This window comes from Budorcas taxicolor, chromosome 20 (genome assembly GCF_023091745.1).
Source record: "Budorcas taxicolor isolate Tak-1 chromosome 20, Takin1.1, whole genome shotgun sequence".
NCBI lineage: Eukaryota > Metazoa > Chordata > Mammalia > Artiodactyla > Bovidae > Budorcas > Budorcas taxicolor.
The window spans coordinates 68,665,269-68,687,940 of NC_068929.1; the positions used below are offsets into that span (position 1 = coordinate 68,665,269).

The 22,672-nt window shown below is 43.8% G+C and overlaps 1 protein-coding gene and 1 non-coding gene across 2 annotated transcripts in view; one reads left to right on the forward strand and one right to left on the reverse strand.

Moving 5' to 3' along the window:
• The window catches only part of ADCY2 (adenylate cyclase 2), a 460,851-nt gene that overhangs the window by 332,819 nt on the left and 105,360 nt on the right, over positions 1-22,672 (reverse strand). The window contains exon 3 of the mRNA XM_052659207.1: positions 8,988-9,149. Coding sequence (XP_052515167.1) covers positions 8,988-9,149 — 162 coding nt within the window. The remainder of the gene's footprint in view (positions 1-8,987; positions 9,150-22,672) is intronic.
• TRNAC-ACA (transfer RNA cysteine (anticodon ACA)) lies at positions 5,378-5,449 on the forward strand. Its single transcript has one exon. It is a non-coding gene; the product is annotated as a tRNA-Cys (tRNA).

Here is a 22,672-nt window from a genome sequence, read left to right on the forward strand (position 1 = left end):
ATGCGATGTCGCAGTTTGGTTCTCTAGGAAGCACGTATGAAACACAGCTGAGTGTTTATCAGAAAGTGCCCTTGGGATCAACCTCCAAGTGGAGGGAAGGACTGGGGACATGGGAGAGGGAGAAGCTGAGCTGGGATGCAAGTCTGACAACTCCAGACAGACTCACAGACACTCTGGAGCTGAAATTAGAATTGTCCTGCATTGGACCAAAAGGACAGAGAACTTATACCCCCACTCAATCAGTCATGGACGTGGGCCACCCATGGAAAGGTATGACCTTGGGCAGGCAGCTCTGTGAAGCTGAGGCAGCCTGGAGACTAAGATCTGAAAGTCTGCTGCTAACAATATCCTCAAAGGCTGGACAACCAGTCTTTCTTTGGGAAGGGATCTTGGTGGTCCATCTTGCAGTCCAAAATGTGCAGTTGTTAAGTGGGAGAAACCAAATCCAAACCCAGATTCCACCTGAGACCAAAGTGCTCTCTCTGTCCACCATTTCCTATTCTCACCTGTGTCAAGACACTCAGGAGCTGCTGAGGAGACCTCAGGTGATGAACCCAGAGTCTGGCCAGCAGTATCTTACAGCTCCCAGCGATAATCGTTCAGTCGTGTCCGACTCTTTGCAACCCCATGCACTGTAGCCCACCAGGCTCCTCTGTCTATGGGATTGTCCAGGCAAGAATAGTGGACTGGATTGCCATTCCCTTCTCCAGGGGACCTTCCTGACCCAGGGATCAAACTTGCATCTCCTACGCTTTCTGCATGGCAGGAGGATTCTTTACCTTTTGAGCCACTGGGGAAGTTCAGGAGGTTGCTGGGTGGAGTTTAATTGAACTGGCTTGACTCCAGCTGGGACCTCCTTCTCACCAGGTACTGTGAGCCTGAAAGTGAAACTCCAAGGGGAGGTAAAAACTGATGTATATCATTCTCATTGAAGTGACGCTATGATTATTGATAGAAAAATGTATACAAAGTATTAATATATCCCCTTCTTCTGCTCCCAGCTTGTTTGGTCTGCTGCACTCCAATAACATAATGAGGATGTTGTAAGTCTATCACCATGCAGTTATTATTATTAACACTCTGTTTACTAACTGGCTTCCCAGGTGGCGCTAGTGGTAAAGAATCCTCCTGCCAATGCAGGAGACATAAGAGACCTGGGTTCGATCCCTGGGTGGGAAAGATCCCTTGAAGGAGGGCATGGCAACCCACTCCAGTATTTTTTCCTGGAGAATCCCATGGACTGAGGAGCCTGGTGAACTACAGTCCATGGGGTCGTAAAGGTCAGGCAGGACCCAGTGTCTGAGCATTACTAACTGATGCATTAACCATGAATCCAGCCCAGTTAAATCCTTTTCATTTATCATCTCATTCAATCATCTCTGCTGCCCTAGAAAAAAGCCATCAACACTAGTCTCACTTTACATATAACGAGGAGCATCTCCAGCCCGTCTCTCCTTGAAATGTCTCCCTGTGACTATGTGTACATCCTCTCTCCATTGTACCAACTCTGTGGGCTGCTCTCTACTCTTTAAAGATAGCTTAGAACCACAGGAAAGTTCTCCCTTGAGTCCAGCTTCAGATATATATTATTCTCTCAAGTTCACACAACTTAATAGAGTCACCATTTGTTCTGGAAGTACACAGGGAGTCTGTCTTGTGTGACTCCCTATAGGGGTGGCTAAGTTTTTCATTGTCCATTAAGGGTTTTAAATAGCACCACTGATGGTTCATGACTAGAAATCAGTATCTTTCACAGAACATCCTCAAAAATAAACATTTGAAATGGACAGAGCCTCAGATCTTTGTGTGTCATGTAACAAAAATGCATGGGTTTGTGAAAGTACTAGGAAAGAAACCTGTTAAGATGTCAGTCAGTGGAATGTGCCATTTAGCTAACACTTAATCAGTCTCTAATGAGGAGTCTCATTTGGCATGAATCCATTGCTTTGAATGAACAGAAAGCATAGAACTCAGATGACAAGTTCAAGAAGAGTACAGAGACAGCTGTTGGGTGATTGATGGCATTTTTCATTTTTAGAGAAACCCTTCTTTTTCATGCTTCTTTGATCAAATCTCTGAGACAAACTTTAGAGTCTGACAGGGCTTCCCTTCACCTGTTTCTTCTATCCCTTCCCCCAAAACAGTCTCACAAAGTTTGGAAAATAAACCTGGGTCTCACTCCATCATTACAGTCAAATAATCACCAACATGAAGCCTCTCTGTTTCACACTCTCTTTTTTACTGAAGTGCAGTTGATTTACAATGTTGTGTCAGTTTCAGGGGTATAGCAAAGTGATTCAATTTATATACTTTTTTTCATATTCTTTTCCATTATAGGTTGTTACAAGATATTGAATATAGTTCCCTGTGCTATACAGTAGGTCCTTATTGGTTACCTATTTTATATATAGGGTTTCCCTCATTGTTCAGTCGGTAAATAATCTGCCTGCAATGCAGGAGACCTGGGTTCAGTTACTGGGTTGGGAAGATCCCCTGGAGAAGGAAACAGCAACCCACTCCAGTATTCTTGCCTGGAGAATCCCATGGACAGAGGAGTCTGGTGGGCTACAGTCCATGGGGAAGCAAGAGTTAGACATAACTTAGCAACTAAACTACTAGTGTGTATCTGCTAATCGCAAACTTTTAATTTATCCCTCCCTCCCCTCCTTTCCCCTTCAGTAATCACTGTTTGATTTCTATGTCTGAGTCTACTTCTGTTTTGTAGATAAGCTCGTTTGTATTATTTTTTCAGATTCCACATATAAGTGGCATCATAACTCAGTTAGCATGATAATCTCTAGGTCCATCCATGCTGTTGCAAATGGCATCATTTCATCTTTTTGATGGCAGAGTGATATTCCATTGTATACATGGACCACATCTTCTTTACCACTTACCTGTGAATGGACATGGGCGTTGTTTCCACGTTGTGGCTATCGCAAGGAGAACTGCAATGAACACTGGGGTGCATGTACCTTTTTGAATTGTAGTTTTCTCCTGATAAATACCCAGGAGTAGGATTGCTGGATCATATGGTAGCTCTATTTTTAGTTTCCTAAGGAGCCTCAGTATTGTTCTCCCCAGTGGCTGTGCCAGTTTCCAATTCCACCAACAGTGTAGGAGAGTTCCCTCAAACGCCCTTAAAATTGCCAGAGCATTTTTAAATGATTCGGCATCTTGCAGGGAAGTGCTTATTTCTATTCTGCTCTTCACTTTTCCTACCAAACTCTCTGATGGGATGATGGTGTGAAGTTCCTGCCACGGAGAGGAGAATGGGGCTTATCTGTCCAGCTGGGGGAAGGACGGGAAGGTGGAACAAGGGCAGAACTGTGAAGTGCATCTTGATTTGCTTTAAGACTTAGTCACAGTAGGTACTTTTCTGTTTTTACTTCTTCTCTATGCTTACCCGACTCCTTCCAAATTACAATGTCTCTAGAACGGATAAAGGAGAGCTTGTTAAAATAGCCTATGGATCACGCTCAATCAATAGCTGAATGCTACACAAAATGAACAGTGATACAGTCTCTTTTCCCCGCTTGTGGTAAATATTATCGTGAGCTTCTCTAAAGATAAACAGTAGGAACAGAAATCCAAATTCCTAACAATTATTTTCTTCCATAGCCAGAAACTGGGCAGCTGGTAACCTGCTGTTTTTCCTTTGAGCTCCTCAGATTAGATCCTAAATACAATTTAACCCCAGACTCCAATATACAGTTCCTGAATTATATTGGAAAAGAGTCAGTTATGTAATAAATCTGCATTACTCCCAACTGCACACGTGCCACAGATAACAGGCTACATTTTCTAATTCAGGTCCAAACTAAAATGTTTTAAATTGTGTTACAACTTAAATACATTAAAGTATCCACTGCATGAAAGTGTATAAAATTTCTCTAAAAAAATGAGTAACCCTGTTGGAAAATCAGTAAGCACTGTTCAGCTTATCTTCTTTAATAAATATGGATTCTCATATAACCTGCTTGCAAAAGAAATCTATATTCAAATCCCTCCCTCTCTCATGGGAAATTAAAATATACAGAAAATGAAAATTCAAACTATGTTAGGAAGACCCCGGACATGAAAATGTAAGAAACTTAAGTAAATTTCAAACACAAAATGCAATATTGTTAATGTGTAAATAGGGATATTTGGAAATTCCTTGAGGATGGCTCAGTATCCTGCTGTTGGTGATGCTGACCTATAGAAGTTTAGCAAAAGAACTGACGCAATGCATATATACAGAGTGAAGTAAGTGCTACATAAGGGCAGGCTGCAGGCTGGACCAGGCTCCTGACTGCTGGACTAGCTGACCTGTCTAGGGGGCAAGGCCCCCTCCCAGCTCCCTAATCTTGCCTAATGACTGCATAACTGCCACCCCACCAAGGCCCAAGCAGGGGGTAGGCAGCATGGCATGAGGTGAGAGGTTTCATGTTGTTTTCTGAGCCTCAGTTTCCCTTTCCCTGGATACAACCATAAGCCCCCACCCCCACCCCCCACCCCCGCAAAAAAAAAGACTCCTTGCTGCTTTTATGAAACTTTCAGGCAGATGCATGCTATCCTACTGATACAGATAAAAATCTGTATTTTCGTGTTATCCAGGAATTGTAAAGAACTTTTGCCGCCTATGTTAAGTTTATGATAGACAAAGTATCCTTTTTACATAGACAGTACAAAATGGGCTTCTCTGTGTCTTCTCTCATATTGAAACCATGCATTCCATTTTTTATTAAGGGAGTCTGCTGCTGCTGCTAAGTTGCTTCAGTCTAAACTCCCTTAAAAAAATCTCATATTCCAGAAAAACTGTTCTTTGAAATCTGGTTCACAAATAAAGATAGAAAAGACTGAGAAGAAAAGGGGCCAAGAGCAGTGCACAGAGAAGCACCAAGAGGAAGCGAAAAGCATCTCTTCCTCTTCCACAGTCACGTCCGTCCGGAACTACCCACTGTCTTCCTCTTCCTGGCCCAGCCCCTTCCGCTTCCGTTCCTGTCCTTCTCCTTCCGGCCTGAATAACCGAGGGCCAAGCAAGCCCTCAGGTGAGGCGCTGCCAAGACGAATCGGCACCAACAGGTGACGCGAGAAGGAAGCCAAACCCACCCCAGGTGACAAAGCTGGGCTAGGCGTCCCGGGTACCCACAGAGGGCAAAATCAAGTACAGGGGACGGAGCCTCAGATGGGGGAAAGACAGCCTCAGGTGGACAGGGCGTTGGAGCCTGGAAGGGGGATGGGGGGGAATGGCGGGGTGAAGAGAGGGAAGCTGGGCCAAGTGACAGGGGAGAGGGAGGGGCTGACAGTTGAAACAGGAGACTGGCTGCACACACAGATTCATGGAATAAATGAATAAGAATCACGAGAGCTAAATATTTCTCACTGTTGGACTTCCCTGGTGGCTCAGATGGTAAAGTGTCTGCCTACAATGCAGGAGACCTGGGTTCGATCCCTGGGTAGGGAAGATGCCCTGGAGAAGGAAATGGCAACCCGCTCCAGTATTCTGGCCTGGAAAATCCCATGGACAGAGGAGCCTTGTGGCCTACAGTCCATGGGGTCTCAGAGTCGGACAGGACTGAGTGATTTCATTTTCACTTTGAGCCCTCCCTGCCCTGGCTCTGAAGTCAGCCATCTCCACAAGGAGCCCTGGTTCTCTTTGATGAAGAACGTTTTGTGCAAGATCTGGGCTTTTGGTCCTTCCATTGCCATTGCGGAGACAGCACTCCAAGGCGAGGTCGCATGCTCTACCCCTCGGTTAGTTTTCATATCTGCTGACATGAAAACACCATGACTTCATGCAGATATTTTCATTTCCAATCCAGTATACCTTTCCTGCCAGTTTTCTGTGGCAGGAAAGGTACACTGGATAATTCTGTATATTTTCTGTATATTTCCTGCCAGGCTTCTCTGTCCATGGGATTTTCCAGGCAAGAGTACTGGAGTGGCCTGCCATTGCCTTCTCCAGGGAGTGCACAAGAGCAGACCAAAATAACTTGTGCTGGAAATTGAGGAGATACTCAAAGAATCACGGGGATAAGTAGCTCAGAGGGACATCTGCTGACCAGGTCTGAGGCCACATGGGAATCAAAATGGGGCTTCCCCAGTGACTAACAGGGCAAATCATCTGCCCACTATGCACGAGACACAGGAGACGTCGGTTTGATCCCTGGTCGGGAAGATTCTCCTGGAGGAGATGGCAACCCACTCCAGTAGCTTAGCCTGGAAAACCCCAAGGTCAGAGGAGCCTGGAGAACTACAATCCGCAGGGTCGCAGAGAGTCAGACACGACTGCATGACTAACACTTTCACTTCACTTCCACATACCATCAATGGGTTGCGGGTGTTCAAAAAATAAAATGAAACAAAAAATGATTAGTAGGGACCCATGTTAAATAAATGCACTGCTTCTCTGGAGCGTTAAAGGTAAGGTGACGCTGATCATCAAGGATGGGATGTTATTGTTTAGTCGCTCAGTCATGTTTGACTTTTTTCCAGTCCCATGGTCTGTAGCCTGGTAGGTTCATATATCTGTGGAATTTCTCAGGCAAGAACACTGGAGTGGGTTGCCATTCCCTTCACCAGGGAATCTTCCTGACCCAAGGATCAAACCCAGGTCTTCTGCATTGGCAAGGGGATTCTTAACCACTGAGCCACCTGGGAAGCCCCCATCAATGGGTACCTTATTCTTTATATCAGAGCAGTATTCTTTATTTTAAATAGTTTTGCTTCAAACAATTACTCCAGAGCAATATAACTATCTACTCTACAGCATTCTGTCTTTTGTACACTTTTCATAAAAGGGAGTCCATAAAATGTTTTCCTCACATCTCAAACCAGTGTTATTTTTAGGTTCTATTTCTGGCAGTGGCCAAATGCACTTAAAACTCTTCTACTTCATTACTTTGATGTTTACCTATGAACCTTCCATTTGAAAGCTGTCGGCAGAGTCTGCCTTTCTCAGCTCTTGAAATTGCTGTGAAATTGTTTCTGAGGGGATGGAAACCTGACCTTTTATTCTTCTGTTTCTTTCAATGTTATGCTTATATGAAATACTACGGAATGAAGAATTTTTATTCTTTTGTTATTCTAGAATCATCCTATCTCTGCCTGTCCAGTGATAAGAATTATTTTTCTTTGTTGGTTTTGGAAATTGAGAAAATAAAAACTTAAGATTACATCCTTACCATATTCTTTTTAACCAATGCAAGAAAATAACTGTGCTTAAAAAAAAAAAACTCAACACAGTACTTGATATCTAAAATATGCTAGGTTCTTTGCAAATCACTTAACCCCATTTGATCCTTATAGGCAGGTATCACCATCCTCATCTCCCAGATATCTTCTCTATGACATCTGCACCAGCAGACACTTCCTTTATTCATGAAGAGGCAGAAGAAACACGAACAAAATGTTCAAGGGATGTGTTCCAAGGTAACCCGAGACCAGGAAGATGCCGTGAGCTGGGAAATATGTTTGTGTGCCCCGGTGCCTGTGTAACCAGGACTTTCCTGCAGTGATTTTTATAGTGTAAACTGGCAAAGCAAATTGCTATTGTTACATAATATTTATTACATAAATTATTATGTACTCATTCCTACATAAAACATACCCATCACCCTGACCTGCATGTGACCACTTAATAGAGGATGAAAGAGTGGAATTTATGGGAGGAATGTCCCATGAATATCCTCATGGGAGGCTCCTAAATGCAGGAAAAAAAAAAAAACAAGTAAAAGCTGAGGCAAAACTCAGGTAAAAAGGAGCATTTCTTTCACCTCTTCCCAGGCATGACTGGATTATTTCTTCTTTTCATAAAACACCCACCTTCTTTCTTTCATTTGATTAGTTACTGACCAGCTGCTGCGTGTGTCTCTGGCAATGCAGGTTACTGATAAGTGTCTACTCTGCTCGGTCACGGGGAACAAAGTGTTTCCTCTGCTGCCTGGAGTGGACAGTTCTTAGTAAAATCCAAACAAGTCACTGTGACGCTGACACCCGCAGTGCTAAATCAGGAGCTTTCCCCTCACTCAGTGCCCACAAAGGACGTCTCACAAATGCTCAGCCTACTTTTAATGCATGTTTGTTATGAGCACTAGGAGAGGAGTATTGAGAAAACGGGTCCCTGGATAGCTTTCCAACTAAGAGCAATTACTACAGACCCAAGGGTAGGTCTCCATTTCCACCTCAAGTTTCCAAAGAAAATGAGCCACCAAGTGAAGGACAAACTGGTTTCTCAGACCCACAGAGCTCAAGAGACCCACATCTAAAATCCCCTTTTCAACAACACTGCTGTTCATAACCACTCCTCTCAGATCCACTGTGTTTTGAACGCAGGCTGCATTTGTTACATTTGATTCCAACAGAGCAAAATAAAACATGCTTTTTATAGGTTAAAAAAAGAGACTGTTAAGAATCAGCCCAAACCACTGCCCCTTGTGTTTACAAATGTACACAACAGGAAATTAAATGGCTTTTTAAATGCTTTCAACTAATTAAATAGAAAGGCTTCATGGAAATGCCATTTAGCAGTAAAGCTAAATTTTCTGCTGCAGCATTTTAAGAACTATTTTTTATGTCCTTGGGCTTGCCAGAGGATTAAGAAATAGAGAACTTTTTTGTCCTCTATAAAGACAGGGCTTTGGATATCTCTCAGAGAGGGAGATGGGAAGGAATCATGAATTTAATTATATAAGTTGCTTCACTCTAAAAATAAGAGTGCTAAATTATAATGCATAATAACAGCTTTTAACAATCAATCAGCAAAATGGAACTGCCATTTCCAATTTTCCCCAGTGCTGATTGCTAAGTGACTGCCTATTCCACCCACAGAGAGTTGGGGGAACTGGCTACCCATTAGCAATACTTAGAGTCAGTGTCAGAGAGTAGACCCAGGGCACCTACCAGGTACTAGCCAACAGTCACACCTGGGGCAGGTGTGTGGTGCTTCCCCCATCCCCAGAGGGATGGGGAAGGTCACCGTGCAGAGGCGGAGGTGCACCTACCTGCCAGACCAGGTGCTCCTTGGCCCCCGGGGTTGCAGACAGGCAGACACTCAGCACGATGGTGTGAGAAGAGGAGGTGAGGACACTGGCGATGATGGCATCTCGCATGTTGAAGGGCAGCATGGTGTACACCACGAAGATGATGAAGAGGAAGAACGACACCTGCAGGTAGGGAAGAAGGGCAGTGAGAGTCACAGAGCATCCCTGTTCCTAAGGTTCCCTCTCTCCTTCCCATTACAGGCTTCACAGACCCCCAGGAACCACCACCATTAAAGAAACAATATTATGACAGAACAAGAAGGCATGTGCAAACAGCTCCACTGGGTCCCAAGAAAGGACTAACTTTTGTGATGGAGGGGGAAAAAAAACGTTCTTTTTCAAAAATTGAGGATTTCCAGTTTTGACATCCAAATCATTGCAGACATTAGGTGAATCTGAGCACCTCATGGGCATGGATGCAAAGCTGGTTCTAAACTCTCAGGGTTTAGTATCTGTGCTTCTGAACACATACCAGGACTCTCTACATTTTTTTAATCACAGCATTTTAGGAATAGACCCCAGGAGAATGGATGGCTGCCACCTGTGGGGAGTTAGCTGAAGTAGATACAAAGAGCAGGAACATGAAATTAATAAGATAAAGCAGCTCAGAGGTGATTCCCCGAAGGAATCTCAAAGATTAAACATACAATTACTATATGACCCAGCAATTCCATTCCTAAATGTATACCCTAGAGAACTGAAAACAAGTACTCAAACAAATGCATGTACACACACATGTTCATAACAGGGATATCCACAATACTCAAAAGAAGGAAACGACACAAATGCTCATCTAAAAATGAAAGGATAAATGACATGTGGGCCATGCATACAATGGAATACTATTCAGCCCTGAAAAGGAAGTCAGTACTGATACAGGCTACAATGTGGATGAATCTCAAAACCATTAGATTAGGTGAACATAACTAGGGCAAAAGACCCCATACTGTATGATTCCACTTACAGGAAGTATCCAGAATAAGTAAATTTATATACAGAAAGCAGATTGGTGGTTTTTAGGGGCTGTGGCAAGGAGGAATGGGAATTAACTTCTCAATAGGCAAACGGCTTGAGGAGAATGTTCTGGACACTAGACAGAGCTGGATATTGCACACATTGTGAATGCACTAAAAACCACTGAATTCTTTCCTTTAAAGTGGCCAATTTATGTTATGTGAATGTCACCTCAATAAAAAAAAATCAATGTGAACCAGCTTAGAGGAAAGTTTGGGATGGAAAAGAAAATGGTTTAGTAGGTAATAAAACAGGCCATTTTCATTACAAAAGCAGCAGAACATCAAAAGGGATACAAAGGTGCTAAATCAAGTGGAAAAAAGACCAGACTGAGGTCAGAAAAACGGAGCATGAGGATTTGGTGAGCTTCGCTCAGCACACAGGTCTTCACTCAAAAAGCAAGTGAGGCTAAGGAAAGAGCTTGTCCCACTTTTACAGGATGACCCAGGTTACTCTGATGTCGTTTAGTCACTCAGTCGTGTTTGACTCTTTGCGACCCCATGGCTGTAGCCTCATGGACAGGCGCCTCTGTCCATGAGATTTCCCAGGCAAGAATACTGGAGTGGGTTGCCATTTCCCTTCTCCAGGAGGTCTTCCCAACTCAAGGATGGAACCTGAGTCTCCTGCACCGCCTGTATTGCCAGGTGGATTCTTTACTGCTGAGCCACCAGGGATGCCCTCAGGTTACTTTAAGGAATCCTGAAGCCCAACACAGTGGGAAGGACAGAGAGCCGCGGCAGAGCTCTTCTGCAGGAGTTTGTATGGTGTGAATTCACAAGAAGGACATGGACAAAAGTCTGCTCTGGATTTAACAAAGAGAAGCCTGGGTGGACACCAGGTGCGATTCCCCTCCTGCACAGTCACGGGACCTGGTAACACGCTTTACAATCAAAAAGTAATTATGCAGATTCTCTTAGGCAGGGCGTCAGCCTCAGCACTACTGATGCCTGAGAGCTGGAGAGTTCTTCATGATGGACCCTGCACTGCAGGATATGATAGCAGCATCCGTGGCCTTGACCCACTAGATGCCAATAACATTCCACCTTCAAAGCTGTGACAACTGAACACGTCTCCTGCCCTCGTCAAGTCTTCCAGGGCATAACACTGCCTCTGCTTGAGAACCACTAAGCTACAGGGGAAAGTTTATTTCAAGAATGAGAAAAACAACTACTGCCCAATCCCAGCTCAATGAGAAAGTTCAGCCTACTTTGGGATCCCTAATATCCAGCAACTTTACAGGAAAGACTTTCAGTCAAGGTATTTGTATTTCTACATGTAGGATTCATGCCAAACCCTTATATCCTACATGCGTGCTAAGTCACTTCAGTCGTGTCTGACTCTTTGTGACCCTAGGGACCATAGCCCACCGGGCTCTTCTGTCCATGGGATTCCCAGGACAAGAATACTGGACTGGGTTGCCATGCTATAAGAGGTATTAAACGAATATTTTTAGGTATCAAAATTGATAATTACAAAGGCAAACCTCTTTGTCAACTACGTGTTTTTCTTCTAATGCAAAATCCTTTAGTATTTCTTTGAAATTAACAAAACTTTTGAACAGCTTAATTTTGGACAGCTTTTAAACTTGAATGTGATTTCAATTAATACACACTCTGCTAACAGTTTGAGCTTTGAAATGCAAGCACGCGGCAAGCTTATCTGCAGTAACCAAATGGAAAAAATAGAGGCGGTTGGTTTTTGATTCGCTTTTGGATGACAAAATAAAACTGTTAAAGGTCAATTAAGCAAGCCATATTCAATCAAGTTTTGGATTTTAGTGGCAGCGTTACAGGAGCCAAGTTTTGGGAGCTCAGGGAGTGATGCCCAGCTACATTCGGCAGACTGGAGGGAGAGAGCCTAGTACCATTTCAAGACCCACAGTAGGACAGTCTGCCCTTTTTGTGAATCCCAAAGGACTCTATTTTCTTTTTAGCCTGCTTTCCAAAACAACTTCAAAGAGTGCCATATGTAAAACCACAATGGATCTGGCACACCTACAAAAGTGGGTGGGTATAAACTCCAAAATGTTGAATGCAGGCACTTGGGATCCATGTTACCATGGGGACATTTCCACCACTGATTCTCCTTGGATGTGTCTCTGCCCAAAGCCTGAAGGGAGAGGAGGACTGATCCAGTTCTGGACACTGCACAGAAACCCACATGAGCACTGGATCTGAAGAGACAGCCCTCATCTCAACAGAATCATTTCGAGAGTTTCTCTTAACTCTGGCCCAGCATCCGCCTTTTGCAAGACATGCATTGTCTTCCCCTGGAAGGTCCACTTGACTTTCAAGCTCCACAAATTTCAAACCAACTATGAGACTGTCCTTTATGTTCTTAAACCTGTTCCTCTTACCAGATATAACTCAGTTCAAATCAGGACACCTTCCTCTCCAATCAATCCAGTCATCAACGTTTGAGAATCAGTTCTGACAATTCTTCACATACATACTTAAAAAAAAGAAAATCTTCTGACTACTGAACTCCAGCATCTGGCATCTGACTGCTCCTCTCTGCTGTCACGGCCACTAGGTAGGCTCAATACCTTTCCATTCAGTAGGAAATCCTCTTCCCCAATTTCCCTCCCTACTCTCCCCAGAGAAAGCATCCTTCCTCCCTTCTGCCCATTCCACCCCTTCCTCCCCACTCCCAGCAATCATAACTCTTTTCCAGACAGTTCTAGCTCTCCTCCTTCTCAGCACATGGTAGAGATGCACTAAGCATCTCTTTGAAATTAGCTGAGGCCATGTGACTTGCTTTGACAAGTGAAGCATAACCAGAAATGATTCATGTCCTTTGTGAGCGGAAACTTTAAAAGCAAATGCACCATTTCCCAAGTCCCTTCCCTCCCTGGCAATTGTGGAAACATGACATTGGATGGAGCTCCTCCCAGTCTTGCTTGCAAAGGAAGGACAGAGCCCCTCGACTGACCCACCTGGGTCTGTGAGCATGTGAGTGAGCCATTACCCTTGATGGTGGCAAGCCTGGATGGTCCTGACTGATACCAAGCTCATAGAGACACACAGACATACACACTTGCACACATGCATGCTTGCACATGAGAGGTTTTATTGATGGATTAAGTGGGATGCTCTTATATGCATTACTCTGAAATTTGCTTTTATCACTGAACTATATATACACCATAGGCATCTTTCCAAGCCTATAGGAGTGGATACATTATTTACTTTTTCAGGTTAGTTCAGTTCAGTCTCTCAGTTGTGTCCAACTGTTTGTGACCCGATGGACTGCAGCACACCAGGCCTCCCTGTCCATTACCAACTCCTAGAGTTTACTCAAACTCAAGTCCATTGAGCTGGTGAAGCCATCCAACCATCTCATCCTCTGTCATCCCCTTCTCCTCCCACCTTCAATCTTTCCCAGCATCAGAGTCTTTTCCAATGAGTCAGTTCTTCGCATCAGGTGGCCAAAGTATTGGAGTTTCAGCTTCAACATCAGTCCTTCCCATGAACACTCAGGACTGATCTCCGTAGGATGGACTGGTTGCATCTCCTTGCAGTCCAAGGGACTCTCAAGAGTCTTCTCCAACACCACAGTTCAAAAACATCAATTCTTCAGTGCTCAGCTTTCTTTATAGGCAAACTCTCACATCCATATATGACTACTGGAAAAACCATAGCCTTGATGAGATGGACCTTTGTTGGCAAAGTCATGTGTCTGCTTTTTAATATGCTGTCTAGGTTGGTCATAACATTCCTTCCAAGGAGTAAGCATCTTTTAATTTCATGGCTGCAGTCACCATCTGCAGTGATTTTGGAGCCCCCAAAAAATAAAGTCAGCTGCTGGTCCACTGTTTCCCCATCTATTTGCCATGAAGTGATGGGGGTGGATGCCATGATCTTAGTTATTAGGCAGTAGCAAAATATCCCATAGAAGTGGATGCACCACACGACTCCAGAATTTCCTTACAGACTAGCACTGAAGCATGATAGGAAGCCCCTATCCAACTGCTGAAGTAATGCTCTCACAGGTCTACTTCCCACCAGCATCCTCCCTTCTTTAACCCGGCCCACATACAACTGCTGGACTAGTGATTCTGAGTGCAGAAGTCTGTTCATGTTTTCCTTAGATGCACATTTCCTCGGGCTCACCCTGTGCTCTGAACACTTCTCTCCAAGGTTTCTTGTGATTAGAGTCACATGGAAACCATATGGTCTGGAGGTGTTTTCATCCTCGCCCCCACCCTGCTCTGGAAGCATCCTCTGCTCCGGCCCACCCAAATCATCCCCTCACTGTGAGCTTGGGGTGCTCTTGCCTCTAGGTCTGCCGTTCTCCATTCTCAGATGGTCCTGTCTCTTCTTGGTCCATTGAAATATCATCTCTTTCTAAACCCAGTGCATATACAGACTCTTATCATTTCTCTGACAGTCTCCAGCGGCTCCCTGTTTCACTCAGAGGAAATTCCCAAGACCTGGCAACGTCCTGCCCGTCCTCCTGCAGCCTCCCTGCCCTCCATTCTGCCTGCCCCCACCTGCCCTTGCTGGGATCCAGCATCTAAGGCCTCCTGACTGCTTCTGGGGTCTGCCAGGGATGTTGCTGTGGTCCCTTTCCCAGGCTCCCTCTTCCCACTCAGGTCTTTGATCAAGTATCATTCTACCTACCAGGCTTCCTTGTGGCTCAGACAGTAAAGAATCTGCCTGCAATGCAGGAGACTTGGATTCAATCCCTGGGTGGGGAAGATCCCCTGGAGAAGTGAATGGCAAACCACTCCAGTATTCTTGCCTGGAAAATCCCATGGACAGAGGAGCCCGGTGGGCCACATCCCATGGGGTGGTGAAGAGTCAGACACGACTGAAGCAACTGTCACTTTCTCTTACCTACCTGCCTTCAGGGACTGCCCTGCACAAAACAGCAGCTCCACTCTTCCACACCCTGGTCCTCGTCACCTGCTTTACTTGTTTATACCTATTTGTTTTTGCTGTGGTTGCTAAGTTGCGTCCCACTCTTTGAGACCCTACAGACTGTAGCCTGCCCGGTTCCTGTGTCCATAGGATTCTTCAGGCAAGAATACTGAAGTGGGTTACCATTCCCTTCTCCAGGGATATTCCTGACCCGGGGATCGAACTCACATCTACTACTTCTCAGGTGCTGGCAGGCAGATTCTTTACCACTGAGTCACCTGGGAAGCCCATAACACCAACAGTTCTGAATTTGTTCATTTTCTCCCTCAGTGAAACTTAAATGACATCATAAGGGTAGGAACTTGTTTCACTCACAGCAGAGACCCCAGTGCCTAGGCCCCCAATGGTGGCCACCTCGTAGGTGTTCCATGAATATTTGCTGTCTGCATGAAAACCTCCATTATACATCCCAATATGACCCCAACCACATTCACACTATTCACATCTGCTCACTCCATGCATCTCTAAAGACATCTCCACATCTTCCTTGATCTAATTGACCTTGCCATGAACTCACCTAGACCAGTATTTTTTATTTTGTCCTTTGATCATACACATAAAGATTACTTTGAGTCACTATTATATGTTTTTTTTAGTGTGAATATATTTTTAGTGTAAAACGGTCTTTAATTGGGAAATCCTTAGTCACCGATTTTTAGTGCTAGTGCATCAGTGTGTTAAGGCTTCTTTGAGTGTCCCTTTCATGATCAGCCTGGTTTTCAAGTTTAACTTTCTCCTCTTTTCCCTCTTTCTTTCTCAAGGTCTTCCCAAAGGAGAGGGGTTCATATCTGTATATACAGATCTCCTATATGTATGTGTATGCATACACACATGAAGGCATTATGCTGGTGAGATAACTCATACAAAGAAAGACACTGATGTTTTGTTTATATAAGATATCACTTCTGGGTGGAATGTAAAAATTCCAACTTGTAGAAACTGAGTGGAATGGCAGTTCCCAGGAGCTGGGGTGGAGAAATGGGGAAACGTTTGTCAAAGGACACAAAACATGCAGTTCAAGGGTAAGTAGGTCCTGGGGAAATAAGCACAGTATTGCGTTTACAGTCAACAACACTGTATTACAGCCCAGTATTACATTTATGGTCAACAACACTGTATTACAGACATCAAAGTCATGGAGAAAGTAGATCTTAAATGTTCTTGTCACAAAGAAAGAATGACAGTTATAGGACGTGGTGGAAGCATCAGCTAACTCTGGCGGCAATCAAAGGGATCTGTTAAATGTTCAATCTGACCCTGTCCCTCCTCTGTGTACATCCCACCGCTGGCTTTCTACAAGACAAAGAAAAACTCAAAGTCCTCGGCATGCCAATAAGGTTTCCTGCTGATCTGCTCTGGCTGAAGCCCCCACCTCATATCTCACCAACTCCCATCACCCATGTTCACAGTCCTTCCATACTGGTCCCACTGACATTCCTTCAGCACCTCAGGGCCTTTGCACTTTCTGCTCCTTTGCCCCCAGTATTCTTCCTTGGTCTTCCCTTGACTGGCCTCTTTTTGTCATCCAGGGCTTACACCTCAAGCATCACCTTCCAAGAAGAAGCCCACCAACCTCCCATCTAAAATAACATCCCCATTCACCCTCTAGCTGATCACCCTGCTGAACAACCTCCTCTCATTATTGGAATTTGAATCCTTATATTTATATTCAACAAGGATACCTGAGAGTAGAGAACCATCACAGCTACACTGAAAGACCCTCATCCATGAAATTTAAACCAGTTCCTCACAGTTAACTGCGTGCTCAGTGCTAACCTGTGGGTGTCTGATGACTTCTGCCTGGGTGTACTCACAGTCTTCCCACTTCCCTCCAGTTCATTGCCTGTCTTGACTGACTGTCCTTCTGGTTTTGGGAGGTGCAAACCTCCCTGGCACACCCTTTATTCTCCAGACTAGTGACGACCCTGAACCAGCTCTTGCTTTGTGGGGCTCAGATACCTGCTACACCAACTGTGGGCCTTGCGCCTGAATGCAGCCTCACTGGGAGCTTGCTAGAAAAGCGGGCACTTGAGGCCCAGAAGTTTACTGCATCTGACTTTGTATCCTCACCCTATCACCAGGTGGCATGCCTGGAAGCCACACAGATCTGATGGGCCCTGGGTGGGTTCAGCAGTCAGCATTACTCTCACTTTTGTGGCAATGACTACAGAGAATTTCCAGTACACTGACCACATGGAGACAATGGACAAGGTCAAAGCCTCCTGCTAAACAGACACTGATTTAATCAACAAATCAGTGAACTATGAATAATTACTCATCTTCACTTTGGTTACTAGATCTTATTTCTTGAAGTCTCCAAACCAATTTGATTTTAAAATAAAGATCAATTTAAGAAATTATTTCCAGCTTCACTTCTACTACATAAGCCAAAAACCCCTGGCCAGCAATTACTGCTGACATGTGACATCTGGGCCATTTGACACACCTTCCTCCTTGTGGTCACTGCCCAGTTCTGCTGTTCTAATTTTCCAGTTGGAAGCTCTCGTTTCAGAGGAGGGAACTGAACTGTCCATTTGAGCCATCAAGTTGTATCTCTCACTGAACTGTGCCAAGTTCAAGGAGAACTCCATCTTACTACAAAAAATATGCTTAGAAGTTCTAGGAAATAAACTATGCTATTCTAAAACATCCTTAATGACAATCCTTGAGGATAAAAACTCTGGGACACCTTGAAGACTCAATGATGAAAAGTTTTTATTTTTCTTCCAAAGATATTTTTGGCCAAGAATATTTTCTGCATATCAACTCCATCTTTACAGAATATGAAAACATTTCTTTAAATGTTATATTATTAAGGGAAAGAATACATATTATGTTCCTTGATGGAATGCCTGGGCTTCAAAGAGTACTGATGAAATCATGAATCACTGGGTAGCTTTCATTCTTCTGCTGAAAATGTTATTCACAGTTAAGAGAGATTAATGATGGAATCAGAAGTAAAACAATAACCTTCACTGTGCCTTTTTTTTTAATTTAAAATAGGTGGGAGGTATATCATACATTTTTAAAAGCATGAACAAAGAGAATAGTAAGATGTAAAAAAAAAAAAAAAAAAAAAAAAACCCTGGTATCCTAGGGGAACAAAAGCAGCCTGCTGTCTTCACCAGCCCTGTCTGTCCAAACCCTCAGCTCCTACTTTGAGACAGTTATGACTAACACAGTTTCCTATTTTCCCTTCCACAGTCCCTTCTGTTTCTCATTTTTTTGTTTGGACCTGGGTATCCATCTATGTATATGTTTCCTCTTCCTTTCTTCATCATTCACATATTCACTGATTCACCAGTATTTAACTCTACAATATACGAGGCATTTTGTTCGCTATCAGGGATAATATACGGTCCTTGCTCTTAAAACAGGTCACATCCGTGGAAGTGAAGGATAATCTCCAAATTTGTTCATTTGTTTCCTGTACTCCTTTTCCCACCTGACCCTCACATAAAGGCAGCAGTATCTGTCTGCAAGTCTGATTTGTTTAGAACTAAAAATCTGTTTTTTCATACCATTCATGGGGTTCTCAAGGCAAGAATACTGAAGTGGTTTGCCATTCCTTTCTCCAGTTGACCACATTTTGTCAGACCAACCTACGCAGCATATTAAAAAGCAGAGATATTAATTTGCCAACAAAGGTCCATCTAGTCAAAGCTATGGTTTTTCCAGTAGTCATGTATGGATGTGAGAGTTGGACTATAAAGAAAGCTGAGCACTGAAGAATTGATGCTTTTGAACTGTGGTGTTGGAGAAGACTCTTGAGAGTCCCTTGGACTGCAAGGAGATCCAACCAGTCCATCCTAAAGGAGATCAGTTCTGGGTGTTCATTGAAAGGACTGATGCTAAAACTGAAGCTCCAATACTTTGGCCATCTGATGCAAAGAAATGACTCATTGCAAAAGACCATGGTGCTGGGAAAGACTGAAGGTGGGAGGAGAAGGGGACGACAGAGGATGAGATGGTTGCCTGGCATCGACTTGATAGACGTGAGTTTGAGCAAGCTCTGGGAGTTGGTGATGGACAGGGAAAACTGGTGTGCTGCAGTCCATAGGATTGCAAAGAGTCAGACACAACTGAGCGACTGAATTGAACTGAAAATTTTATTTTGAACTAACTAAACAGACTTCCCTGGTGGCACAGTGTATAAGAATCTGCCTACCAATGCAGGGGACACATGTTCGATCCCTGGTCTGGGAAGACTCCATGTGCCCTTTAGTTTAGGGCAACTAAACCCACATGCCACAACTGCTGAAGCCTCGTGCCCTACGGCCCATGCTCCCCAGCAAGAGAGGCCACTGCAGTGGGAAGCCAGCACACCACAGCTAGAGAGTAGCCCTCGCAAAAGTGACGAAGACTTAGCAGAGTCAAAACAAATAAACAACTGTAATCCACCTGTAATGAGCAAGCTGCTTTGTCTGAATGTGAACCGCCATCCTTGTCATTAAAGCGTTTGCATGGCGTTTCCTGAGTCTGGAAAAACAGTATAGTGTTTCCCCACCATCCTCCTGTTTCCCAGAGCACCTCTTCAGTTTCTTAAAGGTTTGTTCCGCATGGTGGTCACTTGGTCAAAATAACAACGAGAACACAGGGTACCTTGAACTTGCCTCAGTTAGGCTCAGTTTCCTAACACAGGAGATGCGGACACAGTTCTTTCTTCTCACCTCACCCTTGCCATGGAGATGAGTAGCTGGAGTATTCATCTCTACCCCACTGACTTTGGACTTGGTCATGAGACTTACTTTCAGTAATGAGAAAGTGTGCTGAAGTGACAGCTACCTGTTCAGAATGGAGGCTTTCAGAGGCTTCAGTTCATGTGTCTTTGTTGTGTCTTGCGAGACCTTTCCTTGTACTGCACAGACTCTCCAGTCCTGGCATGCAGGCTCAGTGGATGTGGTGTGCAGGCTTAGGTGTTTCAAGGCATGAGGGTCTTAGTTACCTGACCAGGGGTTGAACCTAAGTCTCCTGCATTGCGAAGTGGATTCTTAACCACTGGAACACCAGCGAAGTTCCCCACCTGCCCTTTTGGATGTCTGGTTTTCCACAACAAAAAGTTCATGGTCCAGAAAGACAAAACTCTTTCAATTGGGTCTGGGTTATAGACTTGAGCCTAAAACAAAGTCTGGAATATTCCCTACCTGCCGAGCCTGGGGAGGGCCAACAGAGATCAGACAAATCCCACCCCTTCAGATAGTGAGTATGAAAGAGAAAATATGCTATTACTGCTACAAGCCACTTGGATTTATTTGTTATTCAGAATTATCAGAGCAGAAACCTGACTAATATAGCAACTGGTATCATAAATGATGTTCTACTCTAATGAAAACCTCAAATATAGGTCACTGCCTTTGGGACTTCCAAAGACTTATTATGTTAGCCTATTGGCAAAATAATTGGTAAGCATGGCTTCTAAGAAAACCATTTCCCAAAATGCCCAGGCTTCATAAGGTCTTGGAATTGCAGGAAAAAGTCTTTAGAAACAACAGAAAAAAGAACAGGGAACAGGTAGAACATTTCCAGAAATAACTGTTAGTGTACGGAAAGAACGTCATCCAACCTAGAATCGATATTTTGATGATCTCAAAAAACACGACAAACAGGACCTATTGACAAGTGTTTTCTTATCTTACAATTAGGGAGATCCAGGTGCTGAGGGATTAAGTATTTTGCCCAGAGTCATAAAGCAACATAAAAACAAGCCATGATCTTTCTGCTGAAGCTAAAATGTTACTTCATCCTAATCCCTGAAGGTGAACAGGGCAACATAAGGTGAGCGTCTCTGAGTGTCAGGGGTGTTCATGTTATCCAAAATAAAAAAGAACCTTGAGACTCCATCTGCTCTACCAAAAGAGCTCGTTCTAACGCCAGGAAGTCCTTTCGCTTGAAAATTATTTTTCTCATCGAATGCAAAGAAAGAAAACAGCATGTTCATTTGGAAGCAATCAGGCAAAATGATGGCCATTAGAAGTCATCTACTCACTGCTTCTAGTTATTGATACATGATTAGAAAGAATAATGTGCTCCTTGATGATTTTTAAATCTTTTTTTTTTCAGAAGGTCGTGAATAAATTTCTACTTTCTAAGCTTGTATTTTTACAAAGGTGACTCTGTGAACATTTTCATCTCTCCACGGCTCCCTCTTTGTGTGTACCAGAATGGACCACGAGCCCACCCTGAGAATGAAGCACTTCTCGTCCTTCTAATCTGGCAAGTGGGTATCAGACAGTCAAGAACACACATCACAAACTCAACCTTTCCTATTTCAATTATATCAACTTCACTTTCATTAACTCTCAGGTTTAAATTATACAGTACACTGCCATTAAAACAGCACTGATTATAAGGTCATATGCTCACAGACAGTCACAGCCTTGAGTAGCTAGTCTTACCAAATAGACAGCAGTGCACTTCCACTTTGAGTAATTGCAGGAGTTAAAGTAAGAATACCCAGACAATTCCATTAATAGAAGTAATCAATCAAATATGACATACTGGCCCCTTTTAAACCAGCTGTTTGGGTAAAAATAACTGCAGTCTTAATTTGTTCATCTTTTTCCTTTCTACTCTCATGTCAGCTGTTTCATTCTATCTTTACCTCCGGCCCTTAAGGAACTGGGATAAGGTCTCCACCGTTTGTGTTCCCAGTTTATGATAACCTAAATTTTGCATGTACGTATACTTTGAAGATTTAAAACATTGACTTATCTATAGAGGGGCTTCCTAAGTAGCACAGTAGTACAGAATCCACCGGCCAACGCAGGAGACACAAGAAATGTGCATTCAATCCCTAGGTCAGAAAGATCCCCTGGAATAGAAAATGGCAACCCACTCCAGTGTTTTTGCCTGGGAAATCCCACGGACAGAGGAGCCGGGCAGGCTACAGTCCAGGGGGTCTCAAAGAGTCAGACACAACTGAGCACAGCAGAGCAGCATAGCTTATCTACAGAAATACCAAGAACTGGTCTGCTACCCTCTATCTGCAGGAACTGGCCACATTTCTCAGGGTGCATCCTTCAGTTCAGTTTGGTCGCTCAGTCGTGTCTGACTCTTTGCGACCCCATGAATCGCAGCACGCCAGGCCTCCCTGTCCATCACCAACTCCCGGAGTTCACTCAGACTCACGTCCATCGAGTCCGTGATGCCATCCAGCCATCTCATCCTCGGTCGTCCCCTTCCCCTCCTGCCCCCAATCCCTCCCGGCATCAGAGTCTTTTCTAATGAGTCAACTCTTCACATGAGGTGGTCAAAGTACTGGAGTTTCAGCTTCAGCATCATTCCCTCCAAACAGATCCCAGGGCTGATCTTCAGAATGGACTGGTTGGATCTCCTTGTCTTAAACGATCTATTAAAAAATTGTTTTCTTTTTTAAAGTTCCTCCAATTGTTTAGACAAAGACAGTACCGAGGAGTTCCCATTGTGCTAGGCTGAATCTGTGGCTAATGGGTTGTGCCATAGCAAGTACTACCTTAATTCCACTTAGTAAAGCAAAATACTGTTGCATGAAACAATTCAGAAAAGCGGTACCACTGCTGCAGTAATAGCGGTTCCATAGAGGATATGGTGTCCTGGAAAATCACTTTGAATAATGTTATTTTAGAAGAACAACAACAACAACCAAAAAAACCCCATAAGGTCTTCATAAAAACATAAAATGTTATGTAAAAGGGCTTTTATTTATATTCACTGTTTTGGTCTTTATGAATA